This window comes from Diceros bicornis, chromosome 14, assembly GCF_020826845.1.
Source record: "Diceros bicornis minor isolate mBicDic1 chromosome 14, mDicBic1.mat.cur, whole genome shotgun sequence".
NCBI lineage: Eukaryota > Metazoa > Chordata > Mammalia > Perissodactyla > Rhinocerotidae > Diceros > Diceros bicornis.
In genome coordinates this window covers 60559827-60577534 of record NC_080753.1, presented here as the reverse complement: position 1 = coordinate 60577534, position 17708 = coordinate 60559827, and the positions used below count along the sequence as shown (strand labels likewise).

At 43.0% G+C, this 17708-nt stretch overlaps 1 protein-coding gene across 4 annotated transcripts in view; it reads left to right on the top strand.

Moving 5' to 3' along the window:
- FARS2 (phenylalanyl-tRNA synthetase 2, mitochondrial) overlaps window positions 1-17708 on the top strand; it is a 503346-nt gene that overhangs the window by 418870 nt on the left and 66768 nt on the right. The window contains exon 7 of one of the 4 annotated variants that reach the window (XM_058555332.1): window positions 16984-17620. The exons of the other annotated variants lie outside the window; for them this stretch is intronic. Within the exon in view, the coding sequence (XP_058411315.1) occupies window positions 16984-17002 (19 nt within the window). The 3' untranslated portion in view covers window positions 17003-17620. Of the gene's footprint in view, window positions 1-16983; window positions 17621-17708 lie in introns of those variants that run through there. 4 annotated transcript variants of the gene reach the window in all.

Here is a 17708-nt window from a genome sequence, read left to right as displayed (position 1 = left end):
TCTTGAAGCAACATCCCCCATCCTAAATGGAATTTGGGCAGTTTGTCAGCAGGCTCACCAGGCCACTAGGAGCCTCAGATCACCTCTGCCAGGTTCCTGGGACTGTCCCACAGGAAGTGAAGCCACTTAATCAGTGTATCAGCCAGTTGGGATTGGCCGGGCTAATGTTGCAGTAACAACCTGAAAATCTCTGCCACTTAACCCAGCGAAAGTATATTTCTCATTTTGTCCCTGTCGGTAGACATTCTTACACTGGGAGCTAGGCTCTGCCCTCTTACTTGTTACTGGGCAGCCAAGTTGCAGGGAGGGAAGGGTGAGCACTGGTGAATACAGGTGTGGACCACACCATATGCTCAGAACCAGATAGAGTGCCCTCCCAACTGCAAGGGGCCAGGCACAGGCAATCCCCCCACGTTCCTGGAAGGAGAAGAGAAGTGATAGGGGAGCAATGAAGTCATTTCCACAAGAAGTTAAAGGCACTGGCATTCACACCCATGCTGTGCTATTCATTTACTCAGACTGCTGGGAAAGACCATATACCAAAGTAGATTGTGGTTTTATAGGGTCTTTTAGAGCCTAGTAGGGCCTTTTACAAGCCCACCCCATAGCAACAGCCCCTTGTGGGATGGCATTGATTAAGATAGGGTTTCTTGTCCTCAGTGAACCTGCTACTAGGAATCGTTCAGACTTCTCTAACCCCATCTCTTGGGCTCCTTCAGTAGCTTCCTTGCTGGTCTCCTACCTCATTCCCTCCCTTTTACATCTGCTTATGCTAAGGGATGTTTGGTTCATCTTTGGAAAGCTCAGCTCCCATCTCACACAGAAATGTTTGGTGGTTTCCTGTTGTCTTTGGTCTTGCTACTTAAACTAGTCCATGGGCCAGCAGCAGCATCACCTGGGTTCTTGTTAAAATGCAGCCTCTCAGGCCCCACCCCACACCTACTGAACCAGAATCTGCATCTTAACAAGATCCCAGGGGATTCACGTGCAAATTACAGTTTGAAAAGCATTTATCCATAGCACTGGTTCTCAAATTTGGGAGCATATTTGAGTTACCTGGAGAGATTTAAAAAATTGCTAATACTCAATTTCCCAGTCTGGAGTGAGATCTTGCACCGAGATTTGTAAAAGCTTCCAGCTGATTCTATCATGCAGCAGAGTTGGAGAACCATTGCTGTACAGGAACCCAAGTGACATTCACGGCCACCTTTTGTGAGACCCCCAAAGCCTTCCCAGTGCCATTTTCACTCCAACTATATCAGAATGACGTCCGTCCCCAAACGCGGTTTATACTTTTGTAGAAGGTGTGGTTTTAGTCCTTTACCGGAGATCACCAGTCCTTATATATGTCTCCTCTAATGACTGGGGAAGGCGTAGGACCGCCACATCTAAATTTTGCTTTGACAATGCTATGACTACAAGTCATGGAGATCCAAATACATTCATTTAATAAATTGTACGTTTAAAGTGTTTTCCTGGTTAATAAAATTTGAAACTTGATTCCCCCGACAACAGCATAAGGATACCTCACTATGTTACTATGTTTCCTTTATTCTTTATTGAACATCAGAAATATGGTAGATAGTAGGAAGAATGTGCTTGATTTCATTTAGGTAACTTTGAGCGTTATAAACAGAGGGATCTTTTTAAAATATATGTAACGATAGCCATGGTACTCTGCTTTAAATTATTTTCACTGCCTCAACTCACTTAACTTGTGATCATTGACACATATTTGAGAGACACCTGGCTTTGGAAACAGAATCAAATAAAGATCCTTGACCTCTTTGATACCTTTCCTAATGAAATGAGGATGTCAGACACACAGGCATCCACAAGGGCTCTGCCTGCCAGGCCGTGGCTCACATAACAGAGCCCTGCCTTGGGGAGCACGCCCCATCACCAGGTGCCTGTCATAGAACCCTGCTCATGGGTATATTGTTTTCCTTCCCAAGTGGCCTCAGAAGAGGATAAATACTTTTCTTCATGCTTTTATGTAAGCTAGGTGTTGATTTTCAACAAGACTTTGATGGGCACAGCAAGCAGCAGTTGCTTTTCCCTGTGAACATTAAATAAGATTCAGGCCCTGAAAAACCTCCCTCGAAGGCTCAGAGGCTCTGTGGGATTTGATGGGCTGCGGCAGACAAATGGACTGCCAGTCTGTGACGAGTTTGCAGTCTCTCTGGGCCCTGGCATTGGGAGGCACGGGATGCTCTAATTCTTCGGGATTACCTGGGCTCTGCTCCTGGCAGCTCGTGGAGAGTTAGAGCCCCGCATGTGCCTCTGTCTGGAAAGGCCTGATATTAGTAGTGTCCACCTGAGCTGCCATTAGTCACCTCTCAGGGCTGCGCAGCACATGCCCTCCGAACTGTGCTGTTTGTGTGCCTAGGCTCTGCACAGCTTGCAGGCGTGGGGCACGTGTCAATTGGGGAAGCATGCTGATTAAAATTCATATTATCTTAACATGAATATGAAGCATGGCCGTGAATATGAAAGCATGTGCTCGGGCCTTCGTACTGGGCTCTTACTGGGACCAGGAACTTCGCACACAACAGCAACTTTGAACAGGTGCGGAAGAGAGGATTCTAATGACCAGGTTCTCGCTCACAGTTTTTTTAAGTGCTGATATCAAGAACTGACAATTCTAGTGCTGGCAATACTTTTGTTTTTCATTTCCTCTGGCTTCATTCCTAAAAGAATAGAAATGAAGAAGAAATTGTCATTAGATGAGATAAATTAAAAGCAAGGAGCAGTTAACTTTGTGTCAACTTTAAGATAATGTTAGTAAATAAAAAGGCTAATTGAAATTCTCAGTGTGTTCTAATAAGAACTTTTTATTAGTTGTTTTGTACTTTAATGGGCTGCTCATGGCATGTGGTTGAGTGCAGTTCTCTTCATTACTCATTTTTATTAACACATACAATAAATATTAAAATAGATCTTGGGAGCGGTAATGTAGGTGGAAAATAGATGGGTGACTCGCCAGGTGCAAAATATAGCAGTATGTGTATGTGTGTGTTCTTACCCCATTTTCACATGCATATTGGCTGTTTTTTAACCTAATCTAGCCTTTCTCTGATTTCTGTTTTATTATACTATTGTTCTTGACATCCCTCTAAAATTAGAAACTTTGTATAACTTATAAAATGTATCCAAAAATCTGGGACTTTTGAAAGCCAATAGTATATATCCTTTTTAAATGTTTCATTAAGAGTAAGCAGATGAATAACAACAAGAAACAAAACACTTTAACATTTTTCTCCCTGTTGGAAATTGTGTTTTATGCTTTTGGGATACCAGAAAGTGAAATATTTCAAAGTGTTTCTTTAGCAAAGTATTCACTCAGCCAGATTTCTAGTAGTAGTTTTCTTCAGTGTTGAAAAAGAAAGTAAACTCTTGTGAGGGGCAATGCCTGCAGAGGTAATGACATCTATTTTGGTTAGCCTCAATTAATTGGAATGTTCTATGAAGTATATGTTCTGATTAATTCAATATTTTTGTTCATCAGAATTAATACAGAAAACCCTTTTAGTTTCTGTTCTTGTTATTTATCTTTCTACAGTGATATGTGTACTTTCCGCCTTATTAAGGAGAGTAGATAAAATTTAGCATTAATCTCTCTCTGATAATTGAAATGTTTTTCTAATGGGCTGTGATCACCAATATTACTAGAACTTGATGGAAAAGCAATTCACTAATTTAATGAATTAGTGTAGGCTAATTCTTACTGTAAAACTTTAGAAGATATAAGAGTTCTGGGCTAAAGTTGGACTGTCCCTAAGCCATATTTAGGAAGTTTTTGTCTTATTTGTTTAAAAACAAATGCTCAGTCTACCATTGTCTAAAAATGAAATAAGACAGCAAAATAAAGCTTACCTGAGGATTCTGGTTACTTGGATTTTAGTTAGTTAAGATTTTTGATGAATTTATATTCATTTTCCCTTTCCTTCAGTGCACTGCCATGCCTCCAAATATTGGGGGCCAAGATAATGAGGAGTGGGAGGCTTAAGCTGGAGGGCTCCTATGGAGAGTCCTGGCAATGGACTGACAGTTTAGGAAGGCCCAGCTAGGCTTCTCTCTCCTGTACCCTCTGGGATGTCACTGTCCTCCTAGTCACCCCTTGGGAAAACCAGAAAATTGCTATGGAGGGACTTTGGCAGAACTTTCACATATACTGGTTTGGTTTTATGGATATTGGCTTTTCAATATTTATGATTTCCTTTTGCTTCAAAGTGAAATGAGATTTTCTCAAGTTTGAAAATTTCCACTGGCAAAATTGGAAGGAAGGAAGGAAGGAGGGAAAGAGGGAGGGAGGGAGAGAGGAGGAGAGGGAAAGAGGAGGAGAGGGAGATAGAAAGGAAGAGAGGGAGGAAGGAAGGAAGGAAGGAAGGAAAGAAGAAAGAAAGAGAAAGAGATTTCACAGGAACAAATTATTTTCCTTTAAATTCTCATTGAATAAAATTCAGACAATCGCTAAAAACAAACGTTAACTGTCAGGTCTTGTGAATTATATGTTATGGTTCCAAAGAATGATGAACCTCTGGTAGCTCCTGGGATGGGAGATTTTCATACTATGTTATGATTCTGAAAGCATAAACTTAACTATTATCAAACAACATGAGTTCAGTTCAACACATTTTTGTCGTTTGCTTCCTATCTGCTTGCTAGGTGCTGAAAGGTCCCCGCCCTCGTGTTGCTTAAGATCAAGGACATTGTTTTATAAAATAAGAATCATGGACCCCTGGTGGTCTCTGGTGGGCAAACTATCAGGTCTATTGGCAGTTGACAATTTTAGAGGAAATGTAAAAAATAAGGTCAATTGAGATTTTTGCAGATATCCCATAGTATTCTTAATAATAGTTAGGTTTATAGCAGGTATACATTTTATCCCACAATTCTGGGTATGAGAAATGGCACCTTCCTTTGTCTAAATTTGATTTAGTCTATCTCATACTCCTCCCCCACCCCCTCCCTTCACCGGACACACACACACACACACACACACACACACACACATACACACACACCAGGTTTGGTTGAAGGCCTTGAGAATTTGGGAAAGAGCACTCTCAGCCTCACCATACTGGTCATAGGTATGATATGCTCCACGTCCAAGCCTGGGAATCCCTTAAAGGCAGACAGGTCCTCTGCTTCTGTGCAAAGCTGGGCACAGGGGTCTTTCACCAGGGCTCTAGAAGCTTCAGCTCTTTGTGTTCGGTCTACCCTGTATCCCTGAGCTCTCCCACAGAGGTCCTGCCACCCCTAGGAGATGCTATCTATGCAGGCTATGCTACTGGCTTCCCCTTCTCTCAGGATCCTCCAACCCTTTGGTGTCTTCCCAGTTTGTGCCTCTTAGTCTGCCTCAAATCCGGGGACTTCCCTCCCATTCCTCTTCTTCCTTTTCTGGGCAATCCTGTGTCACCTGCCTTTGGTGCGCTCTAGAAACACAATGCTGGGTTCTCCTTCCTATGGTTAGTGAGGATGATGAGAGTTTTAAAAAAGTCTTTGAAGGGCTGGCCCCATGGCCTGGTGGTTAAGTTCAGCGCGCTCTGCTGTGGTGGGCCAGGTTTGGTTCCCAGGTGCAGACCTACACAACTCGATGACAGCCATGCTGTGGTGGCATCCCACATACAAAATAGAGGAAGATTGGCACAGATGTTAGATCAGGGCAAATCTTCCTCAGCAAAAAAAAAAAATTTGACACTGGTCAGGTTTTTTTCTTGGTCATGGTGATAAAGGTGTTAAATATATAGCATATGCTACAAGGACTGTCTTGGTTACGTCTTAGGTAACAGTTAAAAGGGTGTAATTATCTGCAAATGTATTTTTGACTCATTTACATGTTAATATTTACATATGTTAAATCTGCCTTTTTTTCATTAGTGGTTGGATCAGTAGTTCAAAATGGCTCATTGATGTCCAAAAAAAGGGAAAATAATATGTAAATCCTAGAACTCAAATCAACATGCAAATGGTAATAGTTAACAGGTGTCTAATGTGACTATGGATTGTCAATCTGCAGGTGGGATGATTTCTCAAAAGCAGCCAAAAAAGAAACATACAAAGAGGAAGTATGATAATGCATATCTAAAATTTTGAACTTATTTGCACTGAGGAGCTATTCAGCTCTAGCTTTGGCAACTGTCTATTGTGGAACCTTGTTAAATAGTTTCCTTCTCTGTAAATGGAGATAACAATAGAACTTAACTCAGAGTTGTGAGTAATAAATGAGTTAATATACATAGAATGCTTGTGTGCTGTTATCATCATTATAATTATTATAGTTATTAACATAGAGCATAATGACCTCTATAAGCTTATTGAGTTTTTCCAGAACAAACAAAAATAATAATGCTTTCAGTATAGAAGTGATAAATTTCATCATTAAAGATGGAGAAATGACCAGAACTGCAGCAGTATCACTCATAGTTGCAAAAGTTTGTGCGAGTTACAATCTGGCCAAATAAACCAAATATTTGCTAAAGTAAATAGCAGATATTTCAAAAACAGGACAGCTGAAACATGAAATCGCCGTTTTCTTAAGTTCAAAATTTTAAATATTAAGAAATCTGTATGTTTCAAGTTAATATTATGCTCAGGGAAAAAGCAGAGTGAACTACTGGCAAAATTCCTCTGCTAAGTGACAGTACAGGAGGCCACACGATCTGGGTTGTGTACGCTGGCTGGGAAGAGCACTTCCAGTCTGTGAGTGTGTTAGCAGATGCTCCACTTTGCATTCTGCTGAAGCCACAGAGCGGACCTATTCACACTGAGGGGGTAGGTGGGTGAAGTACTGGGTAACTTTCTGCTGCATTTATCCCCTCAAACCCAAGCCAGGAAGCAATTTCCGTTGTTTAGGTAATGATCATTCCTGAGCATACTGTCTATTGGAAAGAGTACACTGGGATCATTACTGAAAGCACCACTACCCCAGAAGGAGGGGCTTCCAAGAGAAGAAAAAGGCTGCACCTGAGTGCCAGGCTACACACCAGCAGTCCCTAGAGGAGGGTTGACCAGATGCTTCCTGTCCCTGATCCGGTGCTGAAGAAGGAGCGACAGTGGGAGCAGGAGTCTGTCAGCACCTGTCTTGCCAGTGCCCCTTGCAGAGAGACAGTGGGTACCACACTTCCCTGTTCTTAATGAGGCTCTTGGCTGTGAAGAGAAGGGTGCTTGCAAAAAAAAATTTTTTTTACTTGTATTAATTTTTTGAGATATAATTTATATCCTATAAAATGCATGAATCTTAATCATTCACTTCTTTGAGTTTTGACAATTGTATATACCATGTAACCACCATCCAAAAGAAGATATGCAACATTTCTATCACCCCAGAAAGTTCCCTCATGCCCCTTTCCAGTCAGTCCCACCCACTCCTCACCCCACCCCTAAGAGGCAACCACTCTCTGACTTCTGTCACCATAGATGAGTTTTGCCTGTTCTTGGACTTCATGTACATGGAACTTTATTCATTTGCTCCCATGAATTTTGAAGCGAGGGATGAGGTAGAAGTATTTCCTTGTGACAGTGACCATGCCAGCAGAGAGCTTCTCCAAGATCTCAAGGACTTACTTAACAAATCATGGAGATATATTCAGCATTTTGAATAGCCTGAACCTATCACTGAAATATTACACTTTTTAATTTTGAGGATAGGATGGCAGAATTTCATTTAAAAAAACCCAAAGCTGAACTGCAGTGCAAATGGCTTGATTTCTGAAAGTTTGCACCTTTTTCTGTGTTTCTCTTCACTCATGTGAGAAGGAAATCAGGAAGCATTAAAGGTCAGAGTTGCTAACTACATCCAAACACTACTGCAGAATATGAAGACATGCTTTGTGGAAACAAAGACAGTCCAAGACTAGATTAGGAATCCACCCACTGCTTTCTTCCTCTCGAGTCAGACACACTTTACTTTCTCGCTCTGGAGTGTTTTCTGCTCATAGACTTCAGATCAGACTGATATGGATTTGGTTTCCAGTGAGGAATCTTGCTGTGACTGTGGACTGATCCCTACGCCTACCACTGTCTGAGAAAGCCACCAAACGCTTGCCGTTGGGCCAAATGATGGTAATTGCTTTTTAGTGTTTTTATTCTGGAAGAAATGGAGAGGAGCACTAACAGTAGAGATAGTGGTCACAGTTAATGTTTCTGAGGCTTACTCTGCAGCAGATACCCTTCTTGGATCTTCACTTCCTGTAACTCTCCTGTGGGTTGGATTGCTGTCTCTGGCATATATTGAGGGAATGGAGGCACACAGAGCTTAGTGACGTGCCTAGGGTAGCAGAGCCATGACGTGCACTGTGCCGGGGAGTGCAGGACCCGTGGCTGTGTCATGCCCCTGGTGTGAATACAGAAACGAGAAGTGGGAGCCGTGGTGCAAGCTTGCCATCCCAGACCTGTGGAGGTACTTTCTGAAAGAGTTCTTGCTGATAGTGACCAACAGTAATATTTACTTTTAAAATGGTTTCATTTTTTTATCTGGTGTTTCTTCAACTTTTATAAAAATCACCAAATAACATCGGTCCACGTGTGTGATAAATGCCCTTAAAGTGGTCCTCCGATGCCAAGAAACACTGGTTTAGCCTAAGAAATTAAGAACTGACTTCACGGGGCCTGGCAAGTAGTGAGAGTGGGGAGTATTTCTCTCCTATTAAAATTGAAGTGCCCAGGGACTCTGTCTTGACAAACTGGGGACCGTCTTTCTCCTTCTCCTGCTCTCCTTGCTGGCTCCCCTCCCTGTTTATATGATCACACTTCACATAGGTTAGAGAAATCACTTGGGATGAGGATGTGGATTTGTCTTTTAGGGAACTTTTTTCGTAAGCTCTTCTCCCTGGCTGGGTGTGCTGGCCAGACTCCCATGGCACTCTGCTGGTTCCTGTGGCTCTTCAGTTTCTGATTTCTCTTCCTCCACTGTCCTCTGAATGTGAGGTTTCCCTCTGTCCTGCTTACCCACTCCTACAGTGTCAGCAGTCACCCTCTTCTGATGCCTCCTGGCTCTGCTTCTACAGCTGACTTTTCTCTGGAACCTCAGGCCCACATCTCCAGCTGCCTGCTGGATACACAGGCCTGGATAATCTGCCTGCACCATGGGTTAAATAGGGATAAAATGGGACTCATTTTGTCCTTCTGACTTCTTATCTCTCTAAATGGCTTCAGCCTTCTCTAGGCCACCTGGACATGGGACCACAGCATGACCTTCCCATTCCCTCCTCCTGTCTCCCATCCTTCCTGCTCACTTTCATCCCTGCCTCTTTCTCCTCTCACAATTGTCAGCCTAGGGCAAGTTCTTATTACCTTCTATTTAAGTACCCTTCCTTAATCTCAACTAGTTTCCCTTTGCCTTTCTCCTTACTTTAATTCATCCTAAATGTTGCTGTCCCACTAATCTTCCTAGAGGGCAAAGCTAAAACCTCCCTGCTACGGAATGAACAGTGGTTCTCCATTTGCTCTACTAAAACCCAAGTGGCTTAGTGTAATGCTCAAGGCCCTTTGATCCCATCTATCTTAGTCAGTTTGGGTTGCTATAACAAGAATACCGTAGACTGGTGGCTTAAACAACAAACATTTATTTCTCACAGTTGTGGAGGCTGGAAGTCCAACATCAGAATGCCAGCATGGTTGGGTTCTGGTGAGAGCCTTCTTCCTGGTTCCCTCACGTGGCACAGAGAGAGAGGTCTGGTCCCTTATCTCCTTGTAAGGGCACTAATTCCATCATGGGAGCTCTACTCTCAGAACCTAATCTAATCCTTGCTACCTCCCAAAGGCCCCACCTCCGAATACTATCACATTGAGGATTGGGGTTTCAACATGTGACACAAACATTCAGAGTATAGCACCATCATGTTCTCAATGTTATTTCCTTTTGTTTTCCCACTTATGTGGTCTCTGCTCAATCCATTTGGAATGTTCCCATTTCTTGAACAGCTTCTACACACCTTGTCCTCAAGCCTTTGCTCCTACTTGTCCTGCTGCATCTTCCCGTCTCTGCCTTTTCAGCTCTTACCTATCTTTCATTGTGCATCTTGAATGCCACTGTTTATTTCTCAGTGTCTTGTGCTCGTTCCCTCCTCAATCACACTTTGCAGTTTATCCCTTGTCGATGATCATTATCTTAGTGTTCTCTGTTCAACAGTGACATATTTGTCTTCCTCCCTCATTAGATGGCAAAGTCTCTGAGGGCAGGGGCTATGTCTGGGTCACCATCATATCCCTCCCACATAACAGGCCAGCAGTCAGTATTTCTTGAATAAAACTTGGCAATTGCTGTCTCCGTTACTTCAGATCTCCTCCCCATCCCACTGTGGTGATACTGACTTCTTAGACACTTGCAGGTCAGTAGGCATGGCTGGCAGCCTGTGCTACTTACCTGCCATGAGCCCTGACAGTTGCCAGAAGAGGTTCTTTTAAACCCAAGGCTACGTCAGCTGTTGGGTTTCCATCAAGGAAGTCTGCATTTAGCTTGACTATGGATGGAAGCTTTGGCTACTAAACTGAGCAAGCCAGTTGCTAATAGCTGGCCACCTTTTAACTTTCTGTGTTGTTCATCATTGTTTGTGACAGAGAAATACACTCAGCATACTCCTCCCAATACTCCTCCTCTATTAATTCTGTCACTATTTCTTCATCCTTGAGATTTGCAAAATGTTGCTGGATGACATGATCAGAGCAGCAGTAAGACGAATCTTTTGTGAGATGTTGAGGCAGTGTGCGAACTATAGTTTTGCCCATCCATGTATGAAGCGCCCATTGTTTCCATCTCACGTCTGGAACGCTGCAATAAAGACTGAGCAGATAGAGCTTGACTTTCTCCAAAATGCCTTGATGAACCAAATTGTTTTGTTTTTGTTTTAACAAATGCACAGTCAGTCCAGAACCTGTAAGTGCTTGCCTGTTCTTACTCACTTTTATTCCTTTGTATGTCCTTTTCTCACTTTCTTTTATTAGGACTTGCTTGATAGCATCACTTTGTTGCCATATTTGCTGAAAGAAACAAATGTATCCGTGCTTGTCTCCAATGGACCATTGTCTGCAGTTAGCAGCATGGGCCGGTCCCAGGCAGTGCTGGTAATGTGAGTTTCACTCATAAAAGCAGCTTCTCATTAGCAATTGGGGAGCAGCCATTATTCCAATAGTACATGGATTTGAAAAACAAATTCAGCATCTGAGAATGACATGAATTCGGAAGTGAGCTTTGAAATGGTACCAGGACCTCGAACAACCCACGCTAAGCATCAGAAAACCTTGATGCTAGTTCAGGTTTCACCACATACAGACATATGACCTTAGAGGAGGCATAGACATTTACAACTGAATTAGAGACAATTTAGATAATTTCTTCCAGCTCAGGCCACAGACTTGCTCAGAGTCATCCAGAATACTTTGTAGGACAGCCAAGACTAGAACCTAGGTCTCTTTAGGTCTAGTACAGGACTTTACACAGCATCTGACTCCTGCTCATTTATCCTTTCCAAACACTATTGTCTTCCTTAGGAGTAGACCTTGAATAATACCTTTCCCGCTTTCCAAGGTAAGGAAGGACAAATAAGAGCATATGTAAATCTACTTTGAAAATCCTAAAACACTACACTATTCATGTAGAGCAGCTTGCTTTCCTTCCTTTCACGTGTGCATCCCCCCAGTGCACATCTCACTTAGCCACTGCCACATCCCAGCCACTTTGTTAGGCTCAGGGGTCCCAAAGGTGAATGAAGCACAGTCCCCGTCCTCAGGCATCTCACATTCCAAAACAGAAGGCAAACATTTAACAGGTAGCTGGGGCGCAGAGGGTACCTGCTCTAATTAAGGGATGCGTTAAGTGCTGTGGGAGCACTGGGAAGAAAGGCACTGGTCATTAATTCCTTTTTGCCAGGATATTAGGGAATGTCTCATGGGGAAGGCGACATTTGAATTGAACCTTAAAGAATGAGCAAGAATTCACCAGGTAGAGCAGGTGAGGAGGATGATGTGGGTAGAATGAAAACTTGCAGGCCCAGAAGTTTACAGTGTGTTTGTAGAGCAGCAAATGGTCTGGTGTGGTGGCAGAAGGCCTGAACAGAACGGCTTTGTCCCTTGTCCTCTAAGTAACGAGCAGTTGTAGAAATTAACATTGTGTTTTTGTTAGAAACTTCCATCTCTTAGATTCACCAGGATATATGGGATTTCCTTATGGTTAGAGCCTAAATCTATATTTGGATTGAATCTTTTTTTTTTTTTGCCTAATTTCACCCTGTCGGGATGTGAGATCAAAGGAGCTCTGTCACTGGCCGCTCTGATCATTTATCAGTAGGTCACTACATGGTCAGTTGATTTCAGTTTGTCCTGTGGTTTCCCAGGGTGTGGGAATTCACAGTTGTGACCCCAGGCAGTTATCCTGAAGGGAATGGGGTGAAAAAGAGGAGAGCGTCAGTCAGTGGAAGTACTTTAATTTAGCAGAGATCTGTTGTGTGCCCACTGAATGCACAATTTCTGGACAAACAGCCGCTGCAGCTGAGCTCAGGGGGCTGCTCCTTGTCAGCTTTTCTACCCTGGTGGCAACTGCCCCCACCTCTGCTTGAAGGAGGACAGAGAATGTGGTAGTGTTAACTGGCTTAGAGATGTCTTCATGGTTCTGTGTTGCAAATTACAGGTAGAGCTACCCTTTGAGGGATGCTGATGTGTATTCAGGAAATTTCAAGAAAATTCCCTTTGCAGTATTTCAGATTTACAGTGATTGGGGCACTTGTATCTGAAAAGTGTTCTTTCCTTTAGTGTAAGGTTCCTAGATTTTAAAAATTTGTTTTCAAATCATTAAAATCTGCATCACTGTTTTGGGAGTGAGGTTGCTAAGATCTGAAGAGAATGAAATTGAGAGACCCAGAAGAAAATTATGGTTCCCTGTTTATGTTCCGTAAGGGTGTGCATGTGGGTGCATGTGTGCATGCGTGTGTGTGTGTTTGTGTGTGTGTGTGTCACTCCGTCTGATATAGTTGAGATGTAGGGAAGGCTCTAAGTAGAGCCCCAGGGGGCACATTTTCAGCCGTGATTTTCCACCTTCCACCCTTGTTAGCTGAGTGATTTTTCAAGCTATTTGTCAGTACTCATATTAATCATCACTTCTCAGCTTGCCCAGGATGAGGGGAAAATCCTGTAAAACCAATCATTTGCCTGTGGGCTTTTAAGGCTCCTTGTGCCGACATACACACATCACTTACATGAGCTGTTTTCATTTAAAATCCTTGGTCACTGCTGGCCAGTCCTGGCCCTTGTCTCCTGAGAAGAACAGGTGTACCTGGCAAGGTGGCCCTCCCCCCAGCAGCGTTCTAATCATCCTGTAGAGCACACAGGAAGGCGTTTTGGCTTTTAGAGCCTCCTAGTTTAGTTCTGTTTATATTTTACACCTCCATCAACTGCATATGTGATTAGACAGATTAACCCTGCTCTGTTATTTTGGCCATACAATGCTGTGTGGTCAACACTGTGTCCCTCACTTGTCTAAGATGATGAACTGCACATCACTGACTATGACAAGACTGTTTAGTATCCCTAGAAAGTTGATTACATTTCTAAATGGGACCCCTTATATAGTGAACTTCAAATTTTCTGCTCAGACCAAGATAGAATACAGGGACTGAATTTGCCTTCCCACCTTAGATAACTAAAAATCTAGACAAAATATATGAAACAGTGGTTTTCAAACATTGGACATAAGGTAGTGCAGAACCGTAATCCCTGAGAGGGGAAACAGTCGAGGCAAGCCCTGTAGTTGCCCCAGCTCACTGGGAGAGCGTTCCCAGACCTCGGCAGAGAGAAGGGGACCCTGTGAGAACAGACCCCAGGAGTCTCTAAGTTGAGGAGACAGAGTTAGGGATCCAGGAAGCCAAGGCAGAGCACTGGAGAGGGCAGAACTGCTCAGAGGGTTAGCTCCGGAGATCTGCAGAGGATTTCCCTCCAGTCTTCAGCTGGGTACTGATCAGCACATCCTGTGAGGAAACTTCCAGCGGCTGAGGAAAGAACCACCAGAAAGGAACAAGCAGAACAATCTGAAGCTCAGAGAGGGTGGGGAATAGTTCGTGTTCCACCAGCCAAAGTAGGAAAACCTTGGGCCTAGTACTCAGAAGGGTAATGCCTCAGTCATAGGGAAAAAACAGCCCTAGACTAAAGGCTGCCCTGGTGCTGACCAGCAGAGCTTATAAGCAAGCCTACAGAGCTCCTTGGAGAAATGACTGATTCTAGGACTGGAGCAGGAAACATATAAGATGAGCCTGAAGTATCTTGTAGTGCCAGAAAAGAAGGAAGTGCTCAAAAAAGCCACAGTATTGTGGGGAGTGGGGGATGTCAAAGGGACGCGGGAGCCAACTGAAAGAGCTCCCAGTGGCCAAGCTGGGACAGAAACAAAATGGTATTGGATTATAACTGAAGTTTAAAATAAATGTCCAGGAGTCTATACTGATAAATAAATGATTGGATAAGTAAATAAATACATGAAAAAATGGAGGAGAGTAGAGAAATCTCCTGTGCAGCAGGATTCCAAATAATATATGTAGATACTTCATCCTCAGGAGGTAGAACATAACCCCTCACCCCTTTAAGTGGCTTAGTGCACAGTAGCTTCTTTCCAAAGAGGACAGTATGAAAAGTGGGGGTGAACAGAGTAACTTGACAGTGGAGAAACCTGACAAACACGACCTCAGCCAAATGATCAAGGTCAACATCAACAGCAATAAGTCATGTTGATAGCATGTGCCCTAGATGATATAATGTGATGAGAATGACACTTTACCTTTGTGGTCCTCCTTCCAAAAACTATAATCCCAGTCTAATCATGAGAAAAAAAAAAAATCAGACAAATCCCAACTGAGGGACATTATGCAAAAAGCTTGACCAGTAGCTCAAAACAGTCAAAGTCATCAAAAACAAGAAAGTCTGAGAAATGGTCACAGCCGAGAGGAGCCTAAGAGGAGATGACAGCTAAATGTAGTGTGGTGCCTGGATGGGATTCTGGAATAGAAAAATGACATGAGGTAAAAACTAAGGAAATCTGAATAAAGTATGGACTTTAGCTAATAATGATTATCAACATTGGTTCATTAGTTGTGCCAAATGTACCAGACTAACGTAAGATGTTAATAGGGAAGACTAGGTGTGAGGGATATGGGGGAACTCTGTACTATCTTGCAATTTTTCCGTAAATCTAAAACTGTTCTAAAATAAAAAGTTTATTAAAATATAATTATTATAAACTTACAATTAAATAACATATTTAAACTAAAGGCAATAAATATTCAAAAAAATTTTAAGTTATTTACTTCACAGGGTTGTTTTGAATATTAACAAAGTACCAAAATAAAAAGTCCAGCACAGTAGAAGTAGCTGTCTCTTGTCTCCTTCTTCCATCCTCCTCTTTCCTGTGCTTTCTATGACAGCCATTCCTGACATCACAAGAGATGTTAGTGGCTCCACAGAGTTCAAATAGTATAATAAATTTAGGTTTAAAAATCTGAATTAGGGGCCAGCCCGGTGGTGTAGCAGTTAAGTTCATGTGCCCCACTTTGGTGGCCAAGGGTTCGCAGGTTCGGATCCTGGGTGCGGACCTATGCATGGCTCTTCAAGCCATGCTGAGGCTGCGTCCCACATAGAGGAACTAGAAGGACTTACAACTGGGATATACAACTATGTGCTCAGGCTTTGGGGAGAAAAAGGGAAAAAAAAAGAGGAATATTGGCAACAGATGTTAGCTCAGGGCCAACCTTCCTAAAAAAAAAGAATTGCAACTTGTTTAAAAAAAAAAAACAGCCTGAATTACTTAATTACAGAAATAAATCAGGTCGACCAATGCGTTCAGCTTGAGTTTTCCTTAGAGATAAACAGTCAGTCTCTCAGGGACCCTTCTGGTTTGCAGGCCCTTAGTCCCCTGTGACTGCTTGGGGGTGGCAGTGTCCAGAGAAGGAGAGCAGGGCTGGGTGCCTGGCTGCTGAGTAGTCCCTGAGGAATTGCACCGGCCTCCATGGCTGCCACACTTCCACCCCATCTCCTGCTGCTGCCCCTCTTAAGACCACTATTGCCCCTACTGAGCACCTGCTCTTCACTTTCCATCTCCTCAACAACTCTGAAAGACAGGTGATTCCTGTTTCTCACATGAGAAACTCAAGGCTCAGAGGAGAGGCTTCGGTCCCCCAATCACACAGCTAGAAAGTGGCAGCGCCACGGTTCAAACTAAGGCATATCTGCCTGTAAAGGCCTTAGTCTCTCTGGTACAGTGCCTGCCTCTCCCCCCAGCTCCCTACCATCTGTCCGTCCTTGCTTTGTAATCCTGAATGGGTGGGTCTGTAGGGCTGGGGAGAGCTCCTGCACACCTTCTGCCAAATCACTGCTCCACAGCTGCTGTGGGCAGACAGACACACTGTCAGGCATTCACTGCGGAAGCTGATGCCATAGATACACATGCCTGTGCTCCTTCCTATACCTCTCCCTAAAGTGGAACATGCAAAAAGTGTACGTATAGAATTCTGTCACCCTTCGGATACTTCCATTCCAATAAGCTTTCTGGGAGGAAGAAAAGGAGCCAAATGATGGCATATAACCTGCTCCCTAGCTTATCCTGACCTCTGGTGAGTGACCACAAACTTTTAAGGATCATGGCAATTTGGCATAATGACAGAGGTGCTGAGTTATGATTTTTTTTTTTTTTTTTTTACTCTCTTTACCTTTACTTGGGAATGGACACATTTTGACAAGGAAATGGCAAGTTACATACACTGTAGGTGAGTATACACTGTGTTCCCAGAGGTGGCAGTGTTTTGGTTACAAAACATTAATGTCAATGTATATGAACAATGTTAACACAGTACATATTTCTATTTCAATTAACAAGCCAGAGGAAACCAAAGAAATTATGTAAGTAAATTGGAAGAATACTATTCATTTTAGCAGATGTTAAAAATTTGTAAATTCTAGATGTTATAACAGTAAAATAAAGTTTATTTTTGGTTCATTCTTTTGTAGGACATACTTGCTCACCTGACAAATGGAACGGAAGTCTGGGAAAATAGACACTTAGGAAAATAAATTTAATTACCACGTTTACTTTTCATAGTACACGACAATTTCGCATGCTCATAACATATCAAATGCACACGTCCACAGACATTCAGCACTTCCAATCCTCTTGCTGATCCTGGGTGTGTCTGTGGGGAAGGTCTTGCATGCAAATGAGCATTTTTCAAGGTGGAGAGAATGCTGAGCAGCACTGCTCTAAGACATAGCTTTCACAGGAGCCTTTGCGTGTTTGGACAGGCCATTGCAGAGATGGGAACAGCAGTTTGACCCCTGGCCCCAGGGTGAATTTGGCCCAAGGGTGGCACAGCACCTGCCCAGCTGAGTGGGAGTCCCAGAGAGCACAGCGGAAGAGCATATTGCTGTCTTGCTCTTTGTTTTTCAAAGCCGTGAAATTTCATCCATATGTTTAAATCTCTCATTGGCTGATTGCTTTGTGCAGTTGATATGTACAGTACACCAAAATAAAAATAAAAACATCTGTTTTGCAGCAAACTTGAATGGGAGAAAATGCTGCAGTTCTGTGTGGAGAGCTTATGTGAGCATATAAATCCCATTGTGCGTGTGTCTGTCTGAGCTGTGCTTTCAGAGTGCCGTTTATAAAATGTTGATCGTAGTCTTACTGATCTAGGTTCATTTAGAGCCTTTGTTATTGGAAAAGAGCCAAAGCACTT